We start from the raw sequence: 24,017 nt of genomic DNA on the forward strand, positions 1-24,017 counted from the left end.
TGATAACATTATGTTTGGTGTGCTAGTTTGCATGTTTTAATTATCCTGAGGAGACTGGATTGTTTGTTTTGTCCAGCAGATGAAACACTGCTTTGCAAGAAATTACAACCCAATGATCCCACATTGTCCACAATAAGTTAACTTTAAGAAAACAAATTTGTTTTTTGGCTTCATCAACGTCTAAAATTGAGTGTAGCAATCTCACATGTGCAGATTGCTTCCCGACTGACAATGACTAGCCCATATAAATCCTCAACCTGATGCAAGGCCAATATCGCCGTGCCTTACAAACTGATTCAGTGTGTCTAAAAATATATCACTTCTAATCACTGATCACATGTAGTCTTTCAAACTCCAAAAATGAAAGGATGGGCAGACAGCATTTAAGAAGGTCACAACTAGGTTGTTTATTTCATGATAACTGATACAGGATAAATGTTATACATTCTTTTTTAACACTGATATTTTGTCTTTCAATGTCAGTATGCAAAAAATGACAACATTGGAAAGTAAACATTTGGTGAAATCATGAATGATAAATTTTTGTGGCCTCATAACATTAAACCAATCAAATTTAAGGACTCGTCGTCACTCTAGTGATAACTTGTTTAGATAAGCTACAACACAAAAAGGGGAGGGGGAAAAATAGATGACCAAATTGAAAACATTGAGTTGGCTGACAGCAAACACTGTAAAGAATCGTGATTTTCAGATGCATCAATTAACATACTCATGTAAATGCATATATAAAATACAGTCACTGTTGTATATATGCACATACAGTAATAAACACAGGTACTAGAGCTGTAGAGCCTGTACTGTGCATACAAACAGACAATGTGAAGGGATCGGGACACACATACATACACACATTTATCTCTCTGTATAAACACACATAAACCAACCGACCAACAAGCAACAGGCTCTCTGGCTTTAGAAGCTAAAACCTACAATGGACTTAAAAAAAGGAAGAAAAAATACACAAACAAAAACAAACATTCACATTTCTGAAACAAACTGTGATTTCATAATCTCCCGACTGACCGACTGTGTCAGTCCATCAGTCTGATCAGCTTTGCAGTGCCAACTGCCACCAGAGAAGCGAGGATGATGGTGTTAACGCTTAGGTTGATGAAGAGCTCCTGTGTGCCATGTCCAACCTTTTGCACGGAGGGCAAGAGTCTAGCCCCAATATTAGTTAGATGAGCTGACCGACGTTCAGCATCTCGCCATCCCTCTCTGTCCCATTCTCCAATGTTCTCCTCGCACTGTGCGCTCATTCACCGACTCGACTCTCTCAGACACAAATATGGGCTGCTATGATGTTGTCCAATTACTCTGGAGTCTTTACCATGTGACTGAACACAAGTTCTTTCCTTCGGCAATCCATGAGAAGGAGTGAATGAGTGAACACTTTGTGGAGGTAGGTAGAGAACTGGAAATGCAGCCTTTGAATGTTATGTCTGTATGTAGTGTAAGAGTGTATGCCCTCTATATTCATGCATTAATCTGCTTTTGTGTGTGTGTGTCTGTGCGTGCATGTGTGTATGTGTGTGTGTACACATGTCCGTCTCTATCCAATCCTCTAAGGCGAGGCAGGGGGTTTGCTACCACTGTAATGAACTTGGTATCTGTTAACCATTTGCCCTTTCACCTCTGTGGACAGACAGGTGGTCTTGCAAGGAATCATGTCCTCGTCCTCGTCACCCATCAGCCAATCTTGCACCGAGCGCTCAGCCGACGCAGTCACATGATCAGCCAGCCACCCCTGATGCCACTTGTCGAAGCGCTCATGCTGGCTCACAGCCACTCTGTGCTGGGACTGTGGATAGGAGAGAAGGAAGGCTGTTAGACACTGATCTAAACTACAAACATACAGGAGAACTTGATGGCAGAAAAATTTGCAAGAGAAAACTAACTTTCCAGCTGGTTGTACCACAAAATTATATACGTCACCAAGATTTGACAAAAGTAAGCTTTTTTTAAAGGTTATTTTAGACAGCTAAAGACAGATGCATCCCAAATACTTAGGGAAAAAAAAGAAAGAAAAGAAAGGTATATTGAATGCAATTCCACTCCATACCTTCCTGGCCTTGACAAGGGCCCCTCGACGGTACATATAGTCCTCGGAGTTCATGACAAACACCATCTTGTGCGTGTTCAGTTTGAAGTGACAGTCCAGGCTGCCGGCATTCTCCACACCCAGCTGTCGGTGCCACTCTCTCCTGCAGCGCATGGCCTCCACCTGTCGCACCTGCCAGCGGCGGAAACGACGCAGGTTCCTGGACAGAAACACAGGAAGTTGGGGCTTCTGGTCCAAAGAGCACTGAACTATCTTAACAGGCCACTTGGTGAGCAGTGAGACATAAGGATGAGAAATGTAAGGGTTAACACTGCTGGAGTTCAGTGGTTCCCACATTCCCCCCATTTCAAATTTGTTTTGTCCAGAGCTCCTCTGACAACTATATAACAACTAGGCACTATCAGTCTAAAGTCGATCCCTTACAAGCATACGTATGAAATGCACCTTAAAACTACTATGGGTCTTCAATCATATTAAATATGTATTGGGACTGAAACAATATTTTCTAAAGATTCTAAAACTTTTGAGACTTGGATATTATCAAAATAGTTTTCCACACCACGACATCGATGTAAATTGCTACGCATGCCCTACTAACCTAACTGTAGCGATCATGGAGCAAAACACAGGCTCCATGGGCTATAAGGCGAATCAGATGGCACTAGTTCTACTAATACTGTAGGTCACAAAGATGCCAACATCAAAGAAGATCTCTCCTCCATGTTTAACACTTACCTGGGCAGAAACACAGGCTTGAAGAAATAGCCCTCCGCCTGAGAACAAAGACTTGACTCGGTTCCAACAAACTGTTCCATGTAACTGGACAGACACTGGGGGGAGCAGAAAAAGTCTTTGACAACAGCATACAAACCTGTGTTGTAGAATACGTCTAAGATCAGTCAAATTAAAGCTGCTATGAAGAGTTTTTCCACTGATTATCAGTCTCAATTACATTTTGATGCCACTACAGCACTGACATAAACAAATGAGACCATAAGTGAGATAAGGTATTGCTCCAAAACAATTCCAAAACATTTCAAATGCTTGCCTCTAGGAAGGAAACAAGCATTTGCCACAAACAGTATTTGCCAGCAACTGACGCCGATACATGCGGAAACACGGAAGACGAGCCAGGGTCTGGCTAGGCTACAGCATCCCCTGACTCGACCTTCCATCCCTAGCAGTTTGCTAGCCAATGTACAATCTGTTGGCAACAAGCTAAATGAACCCCACTGCCCGCCCAGCAGGACACGAGGGATTGCTGCGTGTTCTATTTTACTGAGACCTGGCTGACCTCGAACATCCCGGACAGGGCCATACAGCCTAACAGCTTCTCCGTGCACCGACTGGGCTGCTTGTGTGAAGCGACCGGCTAGGCAAAAGGTGGGAGAGTATGTTTTCTGGTTAACAACTCATGGTGCACCGATGTGGAAGTAATCTTCCAGTCCTGTTCGCCAGTGTTGGAACATCTTACAATCAAGCGTCGACCATTTTATCCACCAACGGAATTCCCCTCCATCTTGTTAACTGTTGTTTACATTCCACCACAAGCCAACACTACAGTAGCTCTGGAAGAGCTCCATGGCCCAATCAGTGGCTATGAGAATCAGCATCCACAGGCTATTTCCTTTGTGGCGGGGGACTTCAATCACTCCAGCCTCAAATCAATGCAACCTAAATACTTCCAGCATGTCAGCTGTCCAACCGGGGCGACATGATCTTGGATCACTGCTCCTCCACCACCAAGGGAGCCTACAGGTCTATTCCATGGCCTCATTTTGGGAAATTGGACCACTCATCCGTGCTCTTGCTACCTGTTTACAAGCAGAAAGTAGTGCTGCATGATTAATCTAATCGCAATCCTGATGTCAGCCTGTGCAATTATATTACCGCAAAATGCTGCGATTTAATTAAATAATAAAAGGTGCGTGTGTGAACGTCTGTTTATGTGCAGTCGGCATATCTACGCCCATATTTAAGAGATGACCAATCAGTCTCTGTGTAGGCAGTGAAGTGTGTGTGTAGTCTATGGTCACATGACTATCCGGTGTGCAGACCAGAAAGAAGGAAAAAAATGGATACCGATGACAAGGAGCAGGTTAACGCTGATGAACTGTTGGTGAAAAAAAAAAAAAACATGACCTCTGTTATATGGCAATGTTTTGGATTCAGGCTAAGCAATATTGAGCATAAAGAGGTACTGTGTAAAACATGCAAAAATGAAAGTCGCTACAAGTTGCGGCAACACGACAAATTTGTATTATTTGTGTATGTATAAATTTGTTTTTTATATCGCAATCGTAAATCGCAATATTGTCCCCAATAATCGCAATATGACTTTTTAACCAAATCATGCAGCTCTAGCAGAAAGTTGAGAGGAAGAAACCTCCATTGAGGACAGTACAGTGCTGGTTGATGGAAAATGAGCTCAAACTTCAGGGTTGTTTTGATTAAACAGACTGGTTGATTTTTAGGAACCCTCTGAACCCGAACGAATATGCCGATACAGTTACCGACTGTTAAATTCTGTGTGGACACCTGTATTCCCAGTCATACCATCCGCTTCTACCCAAATCAGAAACCCTGGATTAACAGCCACATTCGGGTAAGACAAAAAGAAAGGACTGCTACTTTTAAAGCCAGCGATAAGGACTGCTACAAGGAAGCCAGGTACGCACTGAGGAAACCCATCAAATCAGCCAAAAAACAATACGGGATAAATCAGAACAGCATTACAACGGCGGGGACTCCAGGCGCATGTGGCAGGGACCGCAAGCGATAGCTGACTACACACCCAAGCCGGGCGGTTTTACCAACACCACCGCTTCACTGAACAGGTTCTATGCCCACTTTGAGTGTAACTTGGGACCACCAGACAATACAGAGAACTTTGTTGGGCACTGACTTGACAAGGTAACATCAAGTGACAGAGGTAGACTTGTTAAAGGGTTTTAAATCTGCCAAAGCATGCAAAGGTGCCGGCCCAGACAGTATCCCATCTCGTTTCCTTAAGACCTGCTCTAGTCATCTATCGAATGTTTTTACAGACATTTTAACCTGTCATTGTTACTATGCGCAGTTCCTACATGCTTTAAGAAAACCGTTATTGTGCCTGCAACTGGAAAAAAAAAATCACTTGTTGCTTTGACCTCAGTAATAATGAAATGCTTTGAAAAATTGGTTAAACACATAGAAATCCTAACATTCCTGCCAACCTTGATCCGCTACAGTTTATCGGTAAAGAAAGGACTGCTACTTTTGAAGCCAGTGATAAGGACTGCTACAAGGAAGCCAGGTACGCACTGAGGAAACCCATCAAGTCAGCCAAAAAACAATACGGGATAAATCAGAACAGCATTACAACGGCGGGGACTCCAGGCGCATGTGGCAGGGACCGCAAGCGATAGCTGACTACACACCCAAGCCGGGCGGTTTTACCAACACCACCGCTTCACTGAACAGGTTCTATGCCCACTTTGAGTGTAACTTGGGACCACCAGACAATACAGAGAACTTTGTTGGGCACTGACTTGACAAGGTAACATCAAGTGACAGAGGTAGACTTGTTAAAGGGTTTTAAATCTGCCAAAGCATGCAAAGGTGCCGGCCCAGACAGTATCCCATCTCGTTTCCTTAAGACCTGCTCTAGTCATCTATCGAATGTTTTTACAGACATTTTAACCTGTCATTGTTACTATGCGCAGTTCCTACATGCTTTAAGAAAACCGTTATTGTGCCTGCAACTGGAAAAAAAAAATCACTTGTTGCTTTGACCTCAGTAATAATGAAATGCTTTGAAAAATTGGTTAAACACATAGAAATCCTAACATTCCTGCCAACCTTGATCCGCTACAGTTTATCGGTCAAATAGATCTGTGGAAGATGCTGTGTCATTGGCTCAGCATACTGTGTTAAAACACCTCGAAAGAAAAAACACCTATGTCAGAATGTTTATTGACAACAGCTCTGCATTTAATACCATTGTACAGTCCAAATTGGTGTTAAAGCTTTGGGACCTTGGTCTATGTAATTTCATCTGTACGTGGTTACATGACTTTCTGACAGGCAGATCTCAGACAGTGGGGGCAGGTACCAGCTACTCATCTACCATAGTTCTCAGCACAGGAGATGCACAGGCTTGCTGCCTTAGTCCCTTACTCGACAGTCTGTTCACACGACTGTTGCCAAACATAACAGCATAGTGACATTCACAGAAGACGCCACAGTAATAGGACTGATAAATGACAATAGTGAAGATGCCTATAGGAAGGAGGTGAGGGACCTGTTCATATGGTGTCAACATAACCTCTCCCTAAATTTTGAGAAAACAAAGGAGATAGCTGTTCATTTTAGGAAGTCCAAAACTGTTCAGACACCAGTTTACATTAATGGTGTCCCTGTTGAAACTGTGAAGAACTTCAGATCTTTAGACATTCAGATTTGAGACTCCCTCTACTGGTCTCCTAACACCAGTTTTATCATTAAGAAGGTACAACAGAGACTATACTTTGTAAGATATTTTTAAAAAATTCAGAATGTCCACAAAAACCCTGGTCAATTTCCATTAGACCACCATAGAGAGCATCCCTACTGGAAGCATGCTGGTGTGGTTTGGCAACCTGACTAAACAGGACCACAAACAACTGAGAAGGATAGTAAAAACAGCTTCAAAAATCATAGGAGCAGCACTGCCACAGCTTCAGGGCATGTATACCACCTGTTGTAGAAGGAAGGCCCTAAGTACCATGGAGGACAGCAGCGACCCAGCACATGGTCTGTTCTCACTCCTTCCCTCAGGACAATGCTTACAGAACATCAGAGCTCGGACCAGGCGCCTCAAAGACAGTTTTTACCCCCAGGAGGTCAGAATAATCAACAGTAGGCTACTTAAGGGTCCGCAGTGGTGTAACTGTCTAAGCATCGGCTTTGTGTCGATGCAGTTGCCCACTGGGGACCGGGGTTTGTGCCTCGGTCTCGTCAAATCTGACTATGGCCAGACTCGATGAAGCGGCAATAATTGGCAACGCTGTCTTCAGGAGGGGGGCAGAGTCGGCTTGTGTTCCGACACATGAATGCGTCTCTGTGTGTGTCGGAAAAAGCAGTGGTTCGGCCTGGATTCGCCTTGTCACGGAAGTGGCGAGGCGTCTCCTTCGAGACTGCCGGCCGGAGAGATGCAGTTGCCGAACGCATACAGAACGAAGGTGGGTGTTTGGATTAAAATAGGGAGCGATTGGCCACAAAATTGGGAGAAAAAGGGAAAATCAGAAATACATTTATTTAAAAAAAACCCCAAAAAAACAGTAGACTACTTAACTAACTTTCATTGATTTATTTTTTGTGGGATTTCTGATTTCGCTTTTTCATTATCATTTATTGTTTCCTTATATACAGTTTTAAGGGCTGAGAGAGTCAGGGCACATGCATTTCATTGCATTGCAAGGTACACGGTACTTTTTACATGTATATGATAATGAAGTCTCACTCCTCTCTTCAAAACAAATGCACGAGCTACCAGAGGGTGAATGTAGACCTTTGCAACGATGAAGTTGTTCTGCCATGAATCAACCACTTTTGTCCACAGCATCATGCAAAACCAACAAAAATCAAAAAACTCACCATAGCAACTTTAGGCTCAGAATGTTGGTGTTAGTCTGTCTTTCTGTAAACAAGTATACAGTTTGTGTGGATGTGTGCATTTACCTGTACATCTAATGGGTCATCGGCCTGGGCCTCCTCGGTGTCCAGCAACTCGATGGTCATTGTGACATTACCCTTATTCTGAATAAACATAACCTGGTGGCCAAAAAAAAAAAGATACTGCAGTTTATCCAAAGCAGATTTACACACCACAGCTGACTAAAACAAACGCAAATTTACTGGCTCAAGCCTTTACAGCAAGATTAAACACATCAGGTTCTCCAGGAGTCTTGATTTAACAGTCATCGTAACATAATATAGTATTGTGGAAAGTATTGTGTCTGCAGCAGAGTATGCATTCATCAGTGATCTGACTGTAATCAACCACACATTAGAAGCCTCTGTTTGGCTGAATTCCAACAAGTTTTAACAGAAATGTTGAAAATGTAGCTCTCCCCTTTGATCAATAAGGGCCATACTAGATATGACGGCTATGCATAGTGCATACTCCGATCAATTCCACCATGTTACAGTCTAACTTTTCTGACATGCAGCCTCTCAAGAGAAACTGAGAAAATTAATATCAAAAGCAAGAAGGGAGAATACGTTTGAAAAGAGAAAAAAAAATCATATATGCATGAAAGTATTAGTATACTAGCTTTTTGGACCCAGAACAGCTAAATCTTCATGGAAAATGATTGTAGGTTTTCTCCCCCTCAACCATCATTACCGTGAAGCAGTTGTTCAGCTTTATTCAGCAAAAATTTCCCTTCTATTGTGCCGCAATGTATTCTCAATAATTCTGCCCTCACCTTGAAGCAGTTCTCCTCTGCCATCACCCTCTCAGACTTCCACTGGTAGCTGGTCTCCCAGGCTGCTCTAACACATTGGGAAGACAGGTTACCCCCAGCCGCCCCCCTCTTCCTTTCAGCCAGGTACAGATCAGTCACCTGCAGACACACCTCATCGCTCACAAGATGCTGCAGCTGAAGAGACCAAGGGAGGAAGCAGGAAGAAAATTAACGCAACACAAGAGGCATGAGTAGAAGAGGGTGCAGTTGCAACTCTGAAACAACGTGAACAGTGAAGAAAAGTATGGTATCAAGTTCTGTGCCCTAGAAAGTAACATGGTGCTTGCCTGTCGGATGATGTTGTGGATGAGCTTGTCTATAGTGAAGCCTATGTAGGCATGGATGGTGAACATTTCTCTCAGTGTGTCCTCATACTGTGTGGACTCCAGGTTGCCATCCAGCAGGCTACGAACCATATCTAGAAAGGCTGGATAGTACTCCTCCAGCTCCACCTCACCTATGGAGGGCAGAGGGGGAAAAGACAGCTGATTAAATACCATATTTATTCTAATGTCATGCCAATAGTCTATCCTACTTTGGCATAGTTAAAAGAATGCCAGGAGCACTAGTTTAGCAACATGTGATTTCAGGTAGGCATGGTAAATAAGGGCTGTTGTAACAGCTTAACATATCTTGCAGTTTACCAGTCTACCTTTAGTCTAACATACATTACCACACATATGTAAGGAAACAAAATCCTGAATCTCCTCTAATTTGAGATCTCATAGAAAAAGATCTTTTTTTAATACAATATAAGGCATAGCACATGACTAAAAAAAATAACGTATTGATAGGACTAGGAAGGGACGTTATGCAAATGTAATGTGTAGACTGTGAAAGTTGCTGAGCTTCTGTGCCTTTCTGTTCTGAATGCTGTCTGACATATACCAACATCCAATAAAGCTCAATCTCCATCGCTCATTACTTCTGAAGAACTCAAGGCCTGTCTTGTGTGGTAAAGCAACTGATTTACTTTTTCTAAACTAAGCAGTATGATCAAACCATACCCGGCTATTCAGGTTGTGAGTATTTGAGCAGCATATCAACCAGTGGAGCTACACGTGATAATTATATAATAACAACAAATACTAGTAATAAGAAGTTATTTCACCAGATATTGTGATTTTTAAATTATTTATTCCAAATTTGTCCAACTTAAATAAGTAAGTATTTTACTGTACTGTAGTATTTTACTGCACTCCACTTCTGGCATCTCACACCAACACATCACACGATTTTAACTACAGTGGATAAGCTAATTCGGCCTATTCACTGTCGCCAGTCCACTGTCGCCAGTCCATCACAGGGCCATGGCCTGTCCAGGGTGTCTCCCCGCCTGCCACCCAATGACTGCTGGGATAGCTTCCAGCATCCCGCGACCCTGAGAGCAGGATAAGCGGCTTGGATAATGGAATGGCTGGATGGATAGGCTAATGTTTCCCAATCCTGGTCCTTGAGTGCCAACAGTACTACTAGTTTTCTATTCTGTCACATAGATAATAGCGTTCATCTATTGTGCCAGTTGTTCAATCTTCCAATCAGGGGTTGTGTCCAGATACCTATTCTATGGCCGTAATACTTTCTATATAACACTCATTTTTAGTATACTAGATTTAATTGTTCATCCATCCATTATCCAAACCGCTTATCCTGCTCTCAGGGGATGCTGGAGCCTATCCCTGCAGTCATTGGGCGACAGGCGGGGAGACACCCTGGACAGCTCGCCAGACCATCACAGGGCCGACACATTCACACCTGGGGACAATTTAGTATGGCCAATTCCCCTGACCTACAGGTCTCTGGACTGTGGGAGGAAACCAACGCAGATATGGTGAGAACATGCAAACTCCACACAGAAGACTACCTGGGACGAACCCCAAGGTTGGACTACCTCGGGGCTCGAACCCTGGACTGTCTTGCTGTGAGGCAACCACGCGAACCACTGTGCTACCATGCTGCCCAATTTTTTTTTTTTAATTGTTCATAGTATGGAAAAAATATAGTATACTAAAAATACCAGGATGTTTACTATTTTTGCTAAAAGATCTAATATGAGTTGACTGGACTATTCTGGAAGAGAATGATAACTGAGTGATTACTGTGCATATATAGGTTGCGCAAGCCAGATCCATTTGCCATCACTTCCGCTGGCTCATTGATGATCGTATAATTTTTGATTTTTTTTAAAATTTTGATATATATATTAATCCCAGTGGGGCAATTCCTCTCTGTATTTAACCCATCCTAGCTGTGTTGCTAGGAGCAGTGGGCAGCCACCGTGCAGTACCCGGCAACCAACTCCAGTTCGTCTTGCCATGCCTCTGTCAGGGGCACAGGCAGGAGTATAAACCCTAACACGCATGTCTTTTTTGATGATGGGGGAAACGCCCGCCTACTCAATATTACTACCAGGCATCACTGAGACAGACAAACACTTTATTCATCCCCTGAAGGAAATACATATATTTTTTGAGATTCTTTTTTTGGCATTTTCCGCCTGTATTTGACAGCGATAGTTGAGAGAGACAGGAAAGGCAGGGGAGAGAGAGGGGAGGACATGCAGCAAAAAGCCCAGGCCGGATTCGAACCCAGGCTGCTGCGGTAAGGACTCAGCCTTATGTGGTATGCACTCTACCAGGTGAGCCACCAGGGTGTTCCCCTAAAGGAAATATTTTGATAAGAAAATGAAAAACTATTTTTTTGGGGTTTTTTAGAGTACGAGGATGTAGAAAGTTTTAGAACCACACAACCAGGGACCTTCACTGAGAAAAAGGCAGACAAGTAAATGCAATAAAAGTTTTGATTTAAAAAATTTCAACCAATTTAAAAAGAAGCCTATACTATTTGCCCTTTGAGTCACATTAAAAGAAAGCCCTTTCATTTAGAGAGAGCTGCTCAGAGCAGTGTAATAAACGTTTAAAAGTTTTTCACCACCTTTAAGTAAAAAAGAAAAAAGAAAAAAGTTTAGCCTTAAAAATGTGTGATATACAGCTTAAGCTCAAGTTGTTGAGCAGCAGCAGAGGAAGTCCCCCCCATATTGTGAAGAAGCAGCAGCGCCCCCCAGCTGTCTACTATTTTCACCCAGCTGGACATTGTATTCACTAGTAAGTTCTAAAACAACATGTGAATGTAATTAACTACCTTGCAAAATAAAAAACAGCAGTACCAAAGGACCAGGATAAGTACCTGTATATTCCCACCCTGTCCTCAGGGTACTGCCTGTCCTGCAGATGTTCACTATAACCCTAACTAGGTAGGCCTGTTTGTAGCTCAACCAATCAGCACTTAATTAGGTCACATGTGGCACACCTGACCTAATTAAGTGTTCTAATGTGACTGGTTGAGTATCTCACTAGCACGAAAATCTGCAGGTCAGGGGGTACTTCAGAAATGGGGGGGGTACTTCAGAAATGGGGGGGTACTTCAGAAATGGGGGGGGCATTCATCTAAATGAATTGTTTGAATATTGTGGTTTCACTATTATTCTTCAATTACTTACTATAGTCCAGACATAAAAATCAAAAGCTGTTATAGTTATTCAGTCCAACTTACTTGGCTGTTTGAGGCGTAACTCCATGGCCAAGTCACAAGCCTTGTCCCGCCGTCCCTCCGCCATCAGCATTCTCTCCCTGCTCTGCTCAGCCCTGTGCTCCAGCAGCTGTCGCTCCGCTTGCCGGTACACCCGCAGGAGGCGCAAGCAAAGAGTCTGGTGCAGCCGCAGGAAGAAATACCAGTTGTTGTTAACGAAGAACAGGTTGTAGACACCATCCAGCTCCTTCTGGTGTTCTGCTTCGGGGTCCCGCAGGTCCACCTTCTCCCCGGCTGCTGTTGAGCCAGTGTCCACTGAGGTGGTGTCAGGGGCTGATCCAGCTGTGGCCCCAGGCTGGCTGGCGCTGCTGGAGGTGGCCGGGGCTTCCGCGTCTGCTGGCTGGGATGGGCTGCAGCGCCGTCGCCTGGGCTCACCATTCACCTGCTGCTGAGACTGGGTCTGGGCTTGGGCCTGGTGTTGTTGGGGTTGGGACTGATTACCTGTGGCTGTTCCTGCTCCTGATGTATTACTAGTATTACCACTTCCTCCTCCTCTCTCTGCTCCTCCCTCCTCAGGCTCAGCTTCCTCATCCGTCCATTCTTCAGTATCGCTCAGCTCACCGCGGCGTGAGAAGAAAAGGTCAGGGACAAAGTGCTGGATGATGCGCTTGATGTGGTCCTTGTCATCCTTGTGGATGGCAGGCTGACGTTTGACGTGGTAGATGATGAGTGAAGCAGCGTCCTCCAGGATCTGCTTGTCCTCATACCTGAAGACCATGTGGGGTTCGCTGGATGAGGCTGACCCAGAGCCGTTACGGCCCTGCTGGCCCACACCACCCTCCTCAGTGCTCTGTTCCTGGCGCTGAGACAAGCAGGAGAAAACAAAGTGTTAACAAATAATAATATCTTATGTTCTGGCTTTTCCAGGATTTAGAAAGAACAAAAGTGCAAAATGATGACCGAGCACTTATGAAGTATAAAAAACAATTGGTTCTTAAATGGATTTCCTGAATCTACTACTACTACTTTCGGCTCCCGTTAGAGGTCGCCACAGTGGACCATCCGTTTCCATCTCATACCTTCCTCTGCATCTTCCTTTGTCACACCAGCCACCTGTATGTCCTCTCTCACCACATCCATAAACCTCCTCTTTGGCCTTCCTCTTTTCCTCTTCCCTGGCAGCTCCATATTCAGCATCCTTCTCCCAGTATACCCAGCATCTCTCCACCACACATGTCCAAGCCATCTCAATCTGGCCTCTCTTGCTTTGTTTCCAAACCATCCAACCTGAGCTGTCCCTCTAATAGACTCGTTTCTAATCCTGTCCTGCTTCATCACTCCCAATGAAAATCTTAAGTATCATCAACCCCGCCACCTCCAGCTCTACCTCCTGTCTTTTCATCAGTGCCACTGTCTCCAAATCATATAACATATCTGGTCACAACCATCTTGTAAACCTTCCCTTTAACTCTTGCGGATACTCTTCTGTCAAAAATCACTCCTGAAACTCTTCTCCACCCACTCCACCCTGCCTGCACTCTCTTTTTCGCCTCTCTTCTGCACTCTCCATTACTTTACAGTTGACCCCAAGTATTTAAACTCATAAGCCTTCGTCACATCTACTCCTTGCATCCTCACCATTCCACTGCCCTCCATCTCACTCGTGTATATGCATTCCGTCTTGCTCCGACTGACTTTCATTCCTCTTCTCTCCAGTGCATACCTCCACCTCTCCAGGCTCTCCTCCACCTGCAACCTACTCTTGCTACAGATCACAATGTCATCTGCAAACATCATAGTCCACGGAGACTCCTGCCTGATCTCGTCCATCAACCTGTCCATCACCATTGCAAACAAGAAAGGCCTCAGAGCTGATCCTTGATGTAATCCCACCTCCACCTTGAACCCATCTATCATTCCAACCGCACACCTCACCATTGTCACACTTCCCTTACATATCCTGCACCACTCCTACATACTTCGCTGCAACTCACCAACTTCCTCATACAATACCACACCTCCTCTCTCGGCACCCTGTCATATGCTTTCTCTAAATCCACAAAGACACAATGTAACTCCTTCTGGCCTTCTCTATACTTCTCAATAAACATTCTCAACACAAACATGACATCTGTAGTGCTCTTTTGTGGCATGAAACCATATTGCTGCTCGCTGATGGTCACCTCTTCTCTTAACCTAGCTTCTATTACTCTTTCTCATATCTTCATGCTGTGGCTGATCAACTTTATACCACTGTAGAGCTACAGTTCTGCACATCGCCCTTATTCTTGAAAATTGGTACGTAATACTTCTTCTCCACTCCTCGGGCATCCTCTCACTTTCCAAGATTGTGTTAAACAATCTAGTTAAAAACTCTATTGCCATCACTCCTAAACATGTCATCTGGACCAACTGCCTTTCCACTCTTCATCCTCTTCATAGCTGCCCTCACTTCCTCCTTGCTAATCCACTGCACTTCCTGAGTAACTATCCCCACATCTTAAATGGATTTCCTGAATCCTCAGGACATAAAGCCCAGTATTGCTGTTGGGGACTTATACTCAATGATGTGGAGTTACCTTTTTTAATTTTTTTTTGTTTTGTTTTGCTTTTTACTGAAACAGTATGGATGTCAGACAGCAAAGAAAAATGGAAATAAAAAGTACGTAAATGGTAAAGAAAGACACTTTTGTCATTGTAAGTAAGCATACAACGAAACTGATCCTCTGCATTTAACCCATCCTATGGTAAGGAGCAGTGGGCAGCTGCAGTGTAGCGCCCGGGGACCAACTCCAGTTCTTCTTTCCATTGCCTTAGTCAGGGGCCTAGACTAACAAAAATGTCTTTGATGGTGGGGGGACACCGGAGCACCCAGAGGAAACCCACACAGACACAGGGAAGAACATGCAAACTCCAAACACAAATGACCTAGGAGGGAGCGTCCGGGTGACGTGGTGGTCTGTTCCATTGCCTACCAACACGGGGATCGCTGGTTTGAATCCCCGTGTTACCTCCAGCATGGTCGGGCGTCCCAACAGACACGATTGGCTGTGTCTGCGGGTGGGAAGCCGGATGTGGCTATGTGTCCTAGTTGTTGCACTAGCACCTCCTCTGATTGGTCGGGGCGCCTGTTTGGGGGGGGGGGGTAGCGTGATCCTCCCACGCGCTACATCCCCCTGGCAAAACTCCACTGTCAGGCAAAAAGAAGCGGCTGGCAACTCCACATGTATCAGAGGAAGCATGTGGTAGTCTACAGCTCTCCCCAGATCAGCAGAGGAGGTGGAGCAGCGATCAGGACGGCTCTGAAGAACGGGGTAGTTGGCCATGTAAAATTGGGGAGAAAGAGGGGCGAATGATCTAGGATGGCCTGGGGTTCTAACCTAGGACCTTCTTGCTGTGAGGTAACAGTGTGGTGGCCACTGGGCCACCATGCTGTACATACATGTTATTTTACTTTCCAAATGTTACACTACACTGTATTTTTGTTCCCAAAGCACTATAATAAAGTCACCCAACAAGGAAAGTGGTGTGGAATGTATGTACCTCATCATAAACGCTCTCGATCTCATTGAGGAGACTCTTTGAACGCAGGGCCTTCATGTCATTCTGTTTAAAGTTGACCCCTTGGTGGTCCAGGGACTTGAGGTAGGCCTTCTCATACTGCTCCCTCCAAATCTTATTGAAACCCTGCTGAGCCTCTCTCCACTCCTCCTCCTTGGCTTTCAACCTGCACATTAAGAGAAAGCTGGGATGTAGATGCTCTCACATGACGCAAAAACATCCAAGTCATGTGTGAAAGAGTACATCGACAAAAACTATTTCCACACATGATACTTTTATTGCAAGGCTATATCTGTGGGCGTGAACATGCAAGATCTGAGTGTGCATGTGCTGGAGCCTAGCCTCTGTGCAGGGGCCTGGCCCACCTCAGCTGGAAATAGTGTGCACAATGTCTTGATGCAATTGTTGTTTGACTGAATCACTATTGCTGACAGGATGCATGCAGGGCAATACTTTACAATTTAAAAGCAAATTTGTGAAAAATGTTCCAGCAGGTAATTTTCTATTATTTATCCTAACTAACATGAGTGCATAATTTAACCACTTAATAAATATAAAATGCATGTCTACATGCAGGATTAGCCCACTAACAGTAATGCACTTTAATTTCCTTGTCTCTACCATCTTTATGACATCGCTGGTATACTACAGTGGCGATATTACCTCAGAAGCTTGATTGAATGCAAGGTCTGAGGTTTAGTCAATGAAGAACCGAGCTTCAAATCTTATCTCCTCTCTGAAGATTATGTGTTTCCTGACCTTTTCAGAACCACAGGCACAGCGGTGGCAGGACTCCTCTTCAGCCCCTCGATTATCTCGGGTGCCTTGTCACCATAGATGCGGTAAACAGCACGACGCTGGATCACCTCGGAGGTGCCGCCCAGGCAGTCGTCCAATCGGAATCTATCCTGGTCCTCAGGGGAGAGGCGGGATAGCTTCTTCTGGACACTCTCTAGAACCCGGATGGTGGCCAGGTTCGTCTCCAGGACCACATCCAACTAGGGGCAGAAGTTTATTTACAATGCAAGCCTAGCACATATATGAAGCTGTGTGATATCTCCACTTTCACATTAGTACAGACAGAGCTTGAAAATAGCCACAAGGGAAAATTAATAAACTGAGTTGAACAGTAGTGTGTAAAAGTAAATTTCTCAGTGCAACCTCAAAAAGCATTAGTATGCGCCTACCTCAAACCTTTCATCCTCACAGCGGTGCAGCTGCTCCTCATAAGGAGTCTTCTTGGAGCTGACGAAGGTAGAATCCTCCGACCAAGAGGGGAATGACACCCAGGTGTCGTTCAACACCTATACACATAAACACACGTGCCCCTTAGTTTTAAAATCCTTTTCATTAATGGAAAAAAAAAATCTCAGGAGAATACTAAATTACAGTTAATTAGGTTCCATCAGCTCCCACTTGCACACTGATCGACTGCATGCACAGATAGAATACTAATGCCATGGGGAAAAAGAAGCAGGTCTACCTCCTTGCAGATGGCAGTCCGTCCACTGCATTTAGGCTGCTGGTAGGTCTTGGGCAGTGCTCTGTAGCTAGACCCCAGGCGTTTGCAGGAGGCATAATCCACTTCCCGGCCTCCTCCCCCCTCCATGTAGCGATCTGACAGCCCTGATGCAGAATGAGAGAGCTCTTTGTCTCCCAGAAATGATTTGAACTGAGTGTAAAGTTCTGGAAACTTCCTGAAAGGAGAAAAATCATGAAGATGAATGACATATGAATAAAGGGCACAGCAGGATACAAGGGAAAAAGTACTTCCTATCAGTGCGAGTGGCAGCCTGGCAAATATTGAGGTTTGTTTTGGATGTCACATCTCGTTAGCAATTAGCTTTCATGCATTTGTATTAAGTATGGACACCTTTATGCAATGTGGCTATATCATACAACAATTAAAGTATTGGATAAAAACAAGCATGCACAACAGTCATTGCCTGTCTTTAAAGTAATAAAAGGGGGCCTCTTTTATAAGACCAGACATTGGTATCCTTGTCTTCTTAATATTCCCTGGAAGGGCCACATCCATTCATTCAATCTTTCAGTCAGCTAATTCACAATTCTGTCCATTCATTCATTTTCCCATCTCATCTCTCAGATTCACCGGTTTGTCCAGCTCAATAATCTTTCCATCTGTCTGTTCACTCACCCCAGGAAAGGAGTGACAAGCTGCAGCAGCTCAGCTCCTGAAACCACCTCCTGGTTAAACAAGGCAATGCAGCGCAGGAAGTTCTCATACACTTCCTGGCTCTTGAACAACCGACGAACCTAAAGTTCGGGGAGACCATGAAGATTGGTGTTTTTGTGTTAACTGGTCAGTTACACCATACTTAAATATGAAGTGTTTGGGGGGAAAAGTGAGAGAAAAAGGTGTGGGTGTGTGTGTGTGTGTAGAGAGGTAATGTAGAGAGACTCATAAGATTGACCGGAACCAAGATGAACAAGCCAAACAAACAAAATTCCTCACCTTATCGAAGAAGGTAAACTCTCGTAAGACTCCATGTTTTCCAACTGCAGCAAAGGACTGATCTTTGGTACATGAATATTTCATTTTTTTCTGAATTGAAAATGTAAGAAAAAAAATTAATCCTTCATCTTAAAGCCCCACTTTGGTCAAATACTGCTCCAATACAATACAACCCATGTTTTCCTAGGTCTACAGTTACATCATGCAATGGTTTTATTGTAAAATTGGATATATGCTGTGCTTTTGACAAATTGGTCATGGAACACAACTGCTCCTGGGCGTGTGAACTTTTACTATGAAAGTGAGTGTGTGCATGTTTTAGGTACCTGGTTGACTTCTCTGACCAGACCCAGCGAAATAATTTGAAAACCAGACTGCCTGGTCGAAAGTCAATGTCACAATGCACAGTGTTTGGCTGCTGAGTAGTAACTGTACATTTACATTGTCTTGATGCATGCTCAATAATCCCAGTAATGAAATCCCAGAAAGTTGAATCAGTTCATCTGGACACAATGTTTAGTGGAAGAAACGTTTCATCACTCATCTAAATGACCTCTTCAGTCTCAACTGACTGCAGGTATCCCCGACCTTATGAACAGCACAGTTGCATAATGACTGAAACCAACGATCCGTTTCATATGCAAACTGCCATGACCATTAACTAGAGTTACAGTAGCAATGTGTATTATTCACAGGGGATTGGGGAATAGCTGCAATCGTAGCAGTGTAAGATGGCGACAGATGTACTCTTAGCCCCCACCCCCCCAACCCTCGGTTCAGGAATGGTCTTTCCCTCTTCACATAGATGGCCTTTTTTTGGAGGGGGGGGGGGGATTTTTTTCTCCCTTTTTCTCCCCAATTGTATTCGGCCAATTATCCCACTCTTCCGAGCTGTCCCGGTCGCTGCTCCATCCGCTCTGCCGAGCTGGGGAGGGCTGCAGACTACCATGTCTCCTCCAATACATGGAGTCGCCAGCCGCTTCTTTTCTCCTGACAGTGAGGAGTTTCGCCAGGGGAACATAGCACATGGGAGGATCACGCTATTCCCCCCAGTTCCCCCAACCCCCTGAACAGGTGCCCCAACCGACCAGAGGAGGCGCTAGTGTAGTGACCAGGACGCATACCCACATCCTGCTTCCCACCCACAGACATGGCCAATTATGTCTGTTGGGTTAGGATCCTGCCATCCTTTCAAAGAGACGTCAAAGTGCAGGATCTGCTACAGAGCAACACCCTGGGGCTGGCTCAGGGACACTTTAACGAGGTGGCTGCTTGCCAACATAGGATCATGAACCTGTGTGGTCAGTTCAAGGCAGTGGGTGGGTCCCCTACTGCACCTCACCACTACCCCCGAACATGTCAACCTGCCTGAATGTATTGTGTATGTACATTACCTTGAGAAGCGGGGTCATGTGTGGCAGCAGCATGGGCCTGGGCCTCTTCTTTCCTTGTTTGCTCATCATGTCTTCCTCCTCTGGTCTCTTCAACTGCTCCTTTCCCCCCGTCAGAGAGCTCCCCGTGAACTACAGGAGATGGGGCACACAAATCAGTCAGTGGAAAATGGCTCTTTAGATTGGTCTTTACTACTCAGCAAATATATTTTAATTAATGTTTCAAATAAAACAAAATCTGTGCTTGCTGTGACAGGTCTGCATCTTGCAATGCATTGACTATTAGGTAGGGAGGGATATGATACCCAAAACACAGTAAATGGTCTGAGTAAAAAAGAAAGGAAACAAAAAACACCATTAGCATCTATGGTTGCAGAAATCCTGAAATTTTGGCACAAAAGATATCCTCAGACAAAACAGTAAATGAGTCTGGGTTTGTTGTCAAAACTGACCTGTGTTCTTTTAGGTAATAACCTTTATTTGCGATTTCTGACATTTTGCAATTATTTAACAGTTGGGTTACAGGCCAAAACAACAGGTTGACTGACCAGTGATCTCTTGGCATCTGGCAAAAACTGCCCAAACTCAGCCAGCAGGTCCTCCTGTCCCTTAAAAAGACTGGCCACCTTGGAGAACACCTCATCCTCTGTCATCCCACTGCTGCCTCGGCTGCCTCGGCTCTCCTTCGCTTCTAGTTGCTCCTTCTGAGAGGTGGGAAGGATTATGAGAAAAGTTCTCAATGATCTAATCTAAGCTAGATCCAGGAGTGTTTAAGTCTGGAATACTTTGGTCAGGAAACATCTAGCTAATGGGCCCAAAGAAAAAGACACAAACACTGCGCATGTCCTCTGAGGAACAGATTGCTCTGGGGTTTTGATATCGGGCAACAATCCTCCAACTCTCTGCCCCTTTTCTCTGTGAATACGCTTGTTTACTCTTATAAAGATACTGATGTACTTTTTAATTACTATAAAGACAACTTGAAAGGATTCATATTCTGACTGAGATACTAGGTGCTTTCGAACTCCTTAATGATGCAAAAACCCTGCGAAAACATTAAGTCCAATGAATTAGCATGGTGCAAAAGAATAGAAACACCTATCAGGCAATAACTATAACCAAATAAGGAGTATAACTTATATATTTAAATATCATGATATGAAAAATCAAATCAATTTTAGCAAAATGCTCTTTATCAATACATTAAGTGGTTAGAAATAAAAGAACAACTAGCAACTCCGAATTTACAAATTGTATCCCAAGTATATATTCAACACTGCTTTATGTTGCAATATCTTCACAGCACCTGATATGTATGCAGAATCTCAAGGAAGGCTCTATAGATCTCTGGGTGGTCCAGGAAACGATTCTTGATCTTGTTTACGTAGCTGATGGCACTGTCGAACTCTACAGGGCTGGGCTCTGAGGCAGGGGGGGACACAGAGGAGGAGGGGGCCTGATTTTGGTTCTCTCTGCCAGTCAGAGGAAGGGAAAGTCTACTGGGGGGCTCTGGTGGTCCTGCAGTAGTCGGGGAAGACAGGTTCTCTGATGGGGCTGTCATGACTTCACTACTCTGGGCAGGTCCCGCCTCGCTGTGAGTGGCAGAAGAACTACTAGAAGTCGTCGTTACTGCAGGGCTGGTGAGGTTCTTACCCTGCTGGGATACCTGAGTAGCAGATAGGTATAGTTGTTTTGACAGAGTGCATCAGAATTTCCTTAAATCAAAGAAAATAGTACAGTATGATTTTTCTGGGACAATCATTAACTTGAAAACAATAAAGCCTGTTCTGTATGAAAAATATAAATACAACCTAAATTGCCAATTCATACGCAAAGTAACTGTCACCACAATGGTGACATGGTGGAAAATGAACTGAAAGGGCTAACGTTGTTATAGCGATATTTAAATCTTTTGTTCAATGAACTTAGCCAATACAACTGAATGAATGTCTCACCTGGGTAGAGAGAGGAGACTGTAGGAAAACCATGCCATTCTTAGGGATTTCTATCCGATAACCTGGTGGCAGGAAAGCATTGAAGCCCAAGACCAGGTCTGGGTGCCCATGAAAGAGTTGTGACACACGGTTTATAACCCCTGGTGTGTCGATGCTATCAAGGAGAACAGGCAGACAATTTTAGTGTTGGAACATTTGACGGAGGAAGTACTCTGAGATAAGATTAGCTTGTCATCTCGTGTGCTGCATCCTCAGTGAAAACAGGGTCCTAAAAAGTTTAGTGTAAAAGGTCTGAAGGACCAATTTAACTAATCTTTAAAACTCAAAAGAAATTAATTTTAAAAAGTAACAGGTAACTATAAAGGATTCCTTAAAGTGCGTTTTACAAGATTACCAATATTCATACAGTGGTCGACTCGTGCCATCTTAATGACAGAAGGCAACTTCGGTTAATCAGGTATGAATATTTTAATCTAAGGAAGTGCACGTTTACCATATCTGAGTAACAAAGCTTTTAAGGGATCTTTATAATCAAGATAACCATTCTCAAGCTGCATAAAGTATTATAGGTACCTCTGTGATTTGAACTCTTTCATGATGTCGAGAAACTTGTTGTATATTCCAGGATCATTCCCAAATCGTATTTTAACTTGATCAAGGTATGACAAAGCATCTTCAACCTATAACAGAGAGAGAGAGAGAGAGAGAGAGAGAGGAAAATTAATATAAAAAGTTGAAGTCAAACCTGGCATCAAAGGAAAATTTGTCACAAAATTTCCTTTTCACCATTTATGAAGATGATCCAGAAACGCCAAACCCATTCTCAAATAGCTTTAACATGCCTTTGAACAGCACAATGGCTCGACTTCGTGTCCGTTGTTCCTCTGTGGTACATCGCTGAATGATGAGATAAGAGTAACAAACGGCAGCTTCCAAGACCCATTTACGCTTGCAAGCCATTAAATTTACATTACAGGGTTTTCTCCATCCCAGTTGTTCCACAAAACAAAAACAAACAAAAAAACGGTACAGACAGCTAACGTTAGCCAGTGTTTGCGGATTTTATTGACAAGTGGGGTGAGACTTAGACGGTACAAGTACTATTAATAATTAAATAAACAGGAGTGTACACAAAAACACGTAGGCACCTTTGTTCATCAGACCATAATTTCAATAACAACATCCGTGGCTACGATTACCAAATCAATGGCAATTTGTTCGTACAAAGCAGTCACAATTAACTAATCCACGGCTGCAGACTACGGGTTAGCTTGGCTAACGTTAGCAAACATACAGTGATTTGAACGTTAAAACAACTCTACCGCGACAGCTATCGTTATTTACGTTTTTATACAATCTAAATAGTAAACATCCAGCTACGGTTAGTAACTGGTAACTCAGCGGTGACGCGTAGGCTGACGTGAAAATCATTCATTGTGGAAAATACTGCAACAACAAAGACTATTTCAATGGAGTTGCTAACCAACTGGACTAGCCAGTCTTAGCTAAACCAAGCTTGCGTCCCCGACTTTGTTTCAGGGTGGCTCAAAAACCAACAAGGAGGAACTTCCCACAACCGAGTTAGCACAGGGAATCTATTATTGACATCGACGATAAGAGACTCACAGTGGCTCTCCGTGGTTATTTCATAATTGATATCTTGCATCCTAGTCCCAACATTAAAATGCTATTGTGATCTGCTTTTAAGTTATCGGGTTCAACCATTTCCGAATTACTTTTAATAGGCCAGTGAGCTAATTAAGGTTAGCCAGCCATTCCTTTCACTACACTCAGCGTTGAGAGCCGCAAACGCAGTGCAATGATCTGAGCAACAAAATGGTTCTGACTCTGAGAGGGACTTTTCCCCTTCTCTTCATATTCACCGTCTTACCTTCAGTTTCTGGAAGTGCTGTTGTTGCACTTGCTTTTGTGGAACCACATACGGCTTGTCTTGAATTTGGTTTATTTGCTTCGTGTTGCTGTGCGCCTGAATCTTCGCCATTATCCCGGCGGTAGGAGGCTTGAAGCCACTATTACAACTTGACAATATCGAAGCTTTTGGCGTATCTCCTAGTTGTTGGCTATCCGACGAATCTTCTCCTTGCTCGGGTAAGCCAGCCTGCAAGCGACGTTGAACGCCACTTGCCTGGCTGGACAGTCTCCGCACAACGTAAAAGACGGAAAAATCCACCAGAGTAGAGAATGATGTCAAGCAAGCTGCTACTCGATGCGACTTTGGTCAAACGTCATTACCGTTTTCAATAAAAGCTGATAGCAAGCTACGACAAGGGGAGAAAGCACCGGAAAACGGTCTTGCGGACAATGGTTGCCGATTATATTATTTAAAATATGTATTGCCTGTCTCTTTAAATTCGGCGGCAGCGGTCTGTCTTGGCGTCCGGAAGCCCAAGTGGGAGTGAAACACCCCAGTACGCAGGCGTAGAGAGAGGCGGGGCCAGCTTTACATGAGATGCAGAATGTTCCACACCCCCTTCAATGCTACAAAGAGACCATCTTACTCCAAGCAAGGCAAGG

The 24,017-nt window shown here is 44.0% G+C and overlaps 1 protein-coding gene across 1 annotated transcript; it reads right to left on the reverse strand.

Annotated features, from left to right (window-relative positions):
• Window positions 1–397: 397 nt before the first annotated feature.
• On the reverse strand, window positions 398–23,484 carry sin3b (SIN3 transcription regulator family member B). The gene is made up of 19 exons (XM_056276383.1): window positions 23,374–23,484; window positions 22,056–22,162; window positions 21,483–21,636; window positions 20,834–21,193; window positions 20,076–20,231; window positions 19,531–19,659; window positions 18,137–18,226; window positions 17,819–17,937; window positions 17,144–17,357; window positions 16,848–16,964; window positions 16,420–16,658; window positions 15,643–15,826; window positions 12,124–12,961; window positions 8,859–9,028; window positions 8,533–8,706; window positions 7,784–7,876; window positions 2,819–2,913; window positions 2,084–2,282; window positions 398–1,822 (listed from the first exon to the last, which is right to left on the reverse strand). Exons 1-19 carry the CDS (start codon window positions 23,482–23,484, stop codon window positions 1,586–1,588), a joined length of 3,786 nt encoding a protein of 1,261 aa, XP_056132358.1. The 3' UTR covers window positions 398–1,585.
• Window positions 23,485–24,017: the final 533 nt, after the last annotated feature.

The sequence above is a fragment of the Lampris incognitus genome, chromosome 3, assembly GCF_029633865.1.
Source record: "Lampris incognitus isolate fLamInc1 chromosome 3, fLamInc1.hap2, whole genome shotgun sequence".
Classification (NCBI taxonomy): domain Eukaryota; kingdom Metazoa; phylum Chordata; class Actinopteri; order Lampriformes; family Lampridae; genus Lampris; species Lampris incognitus.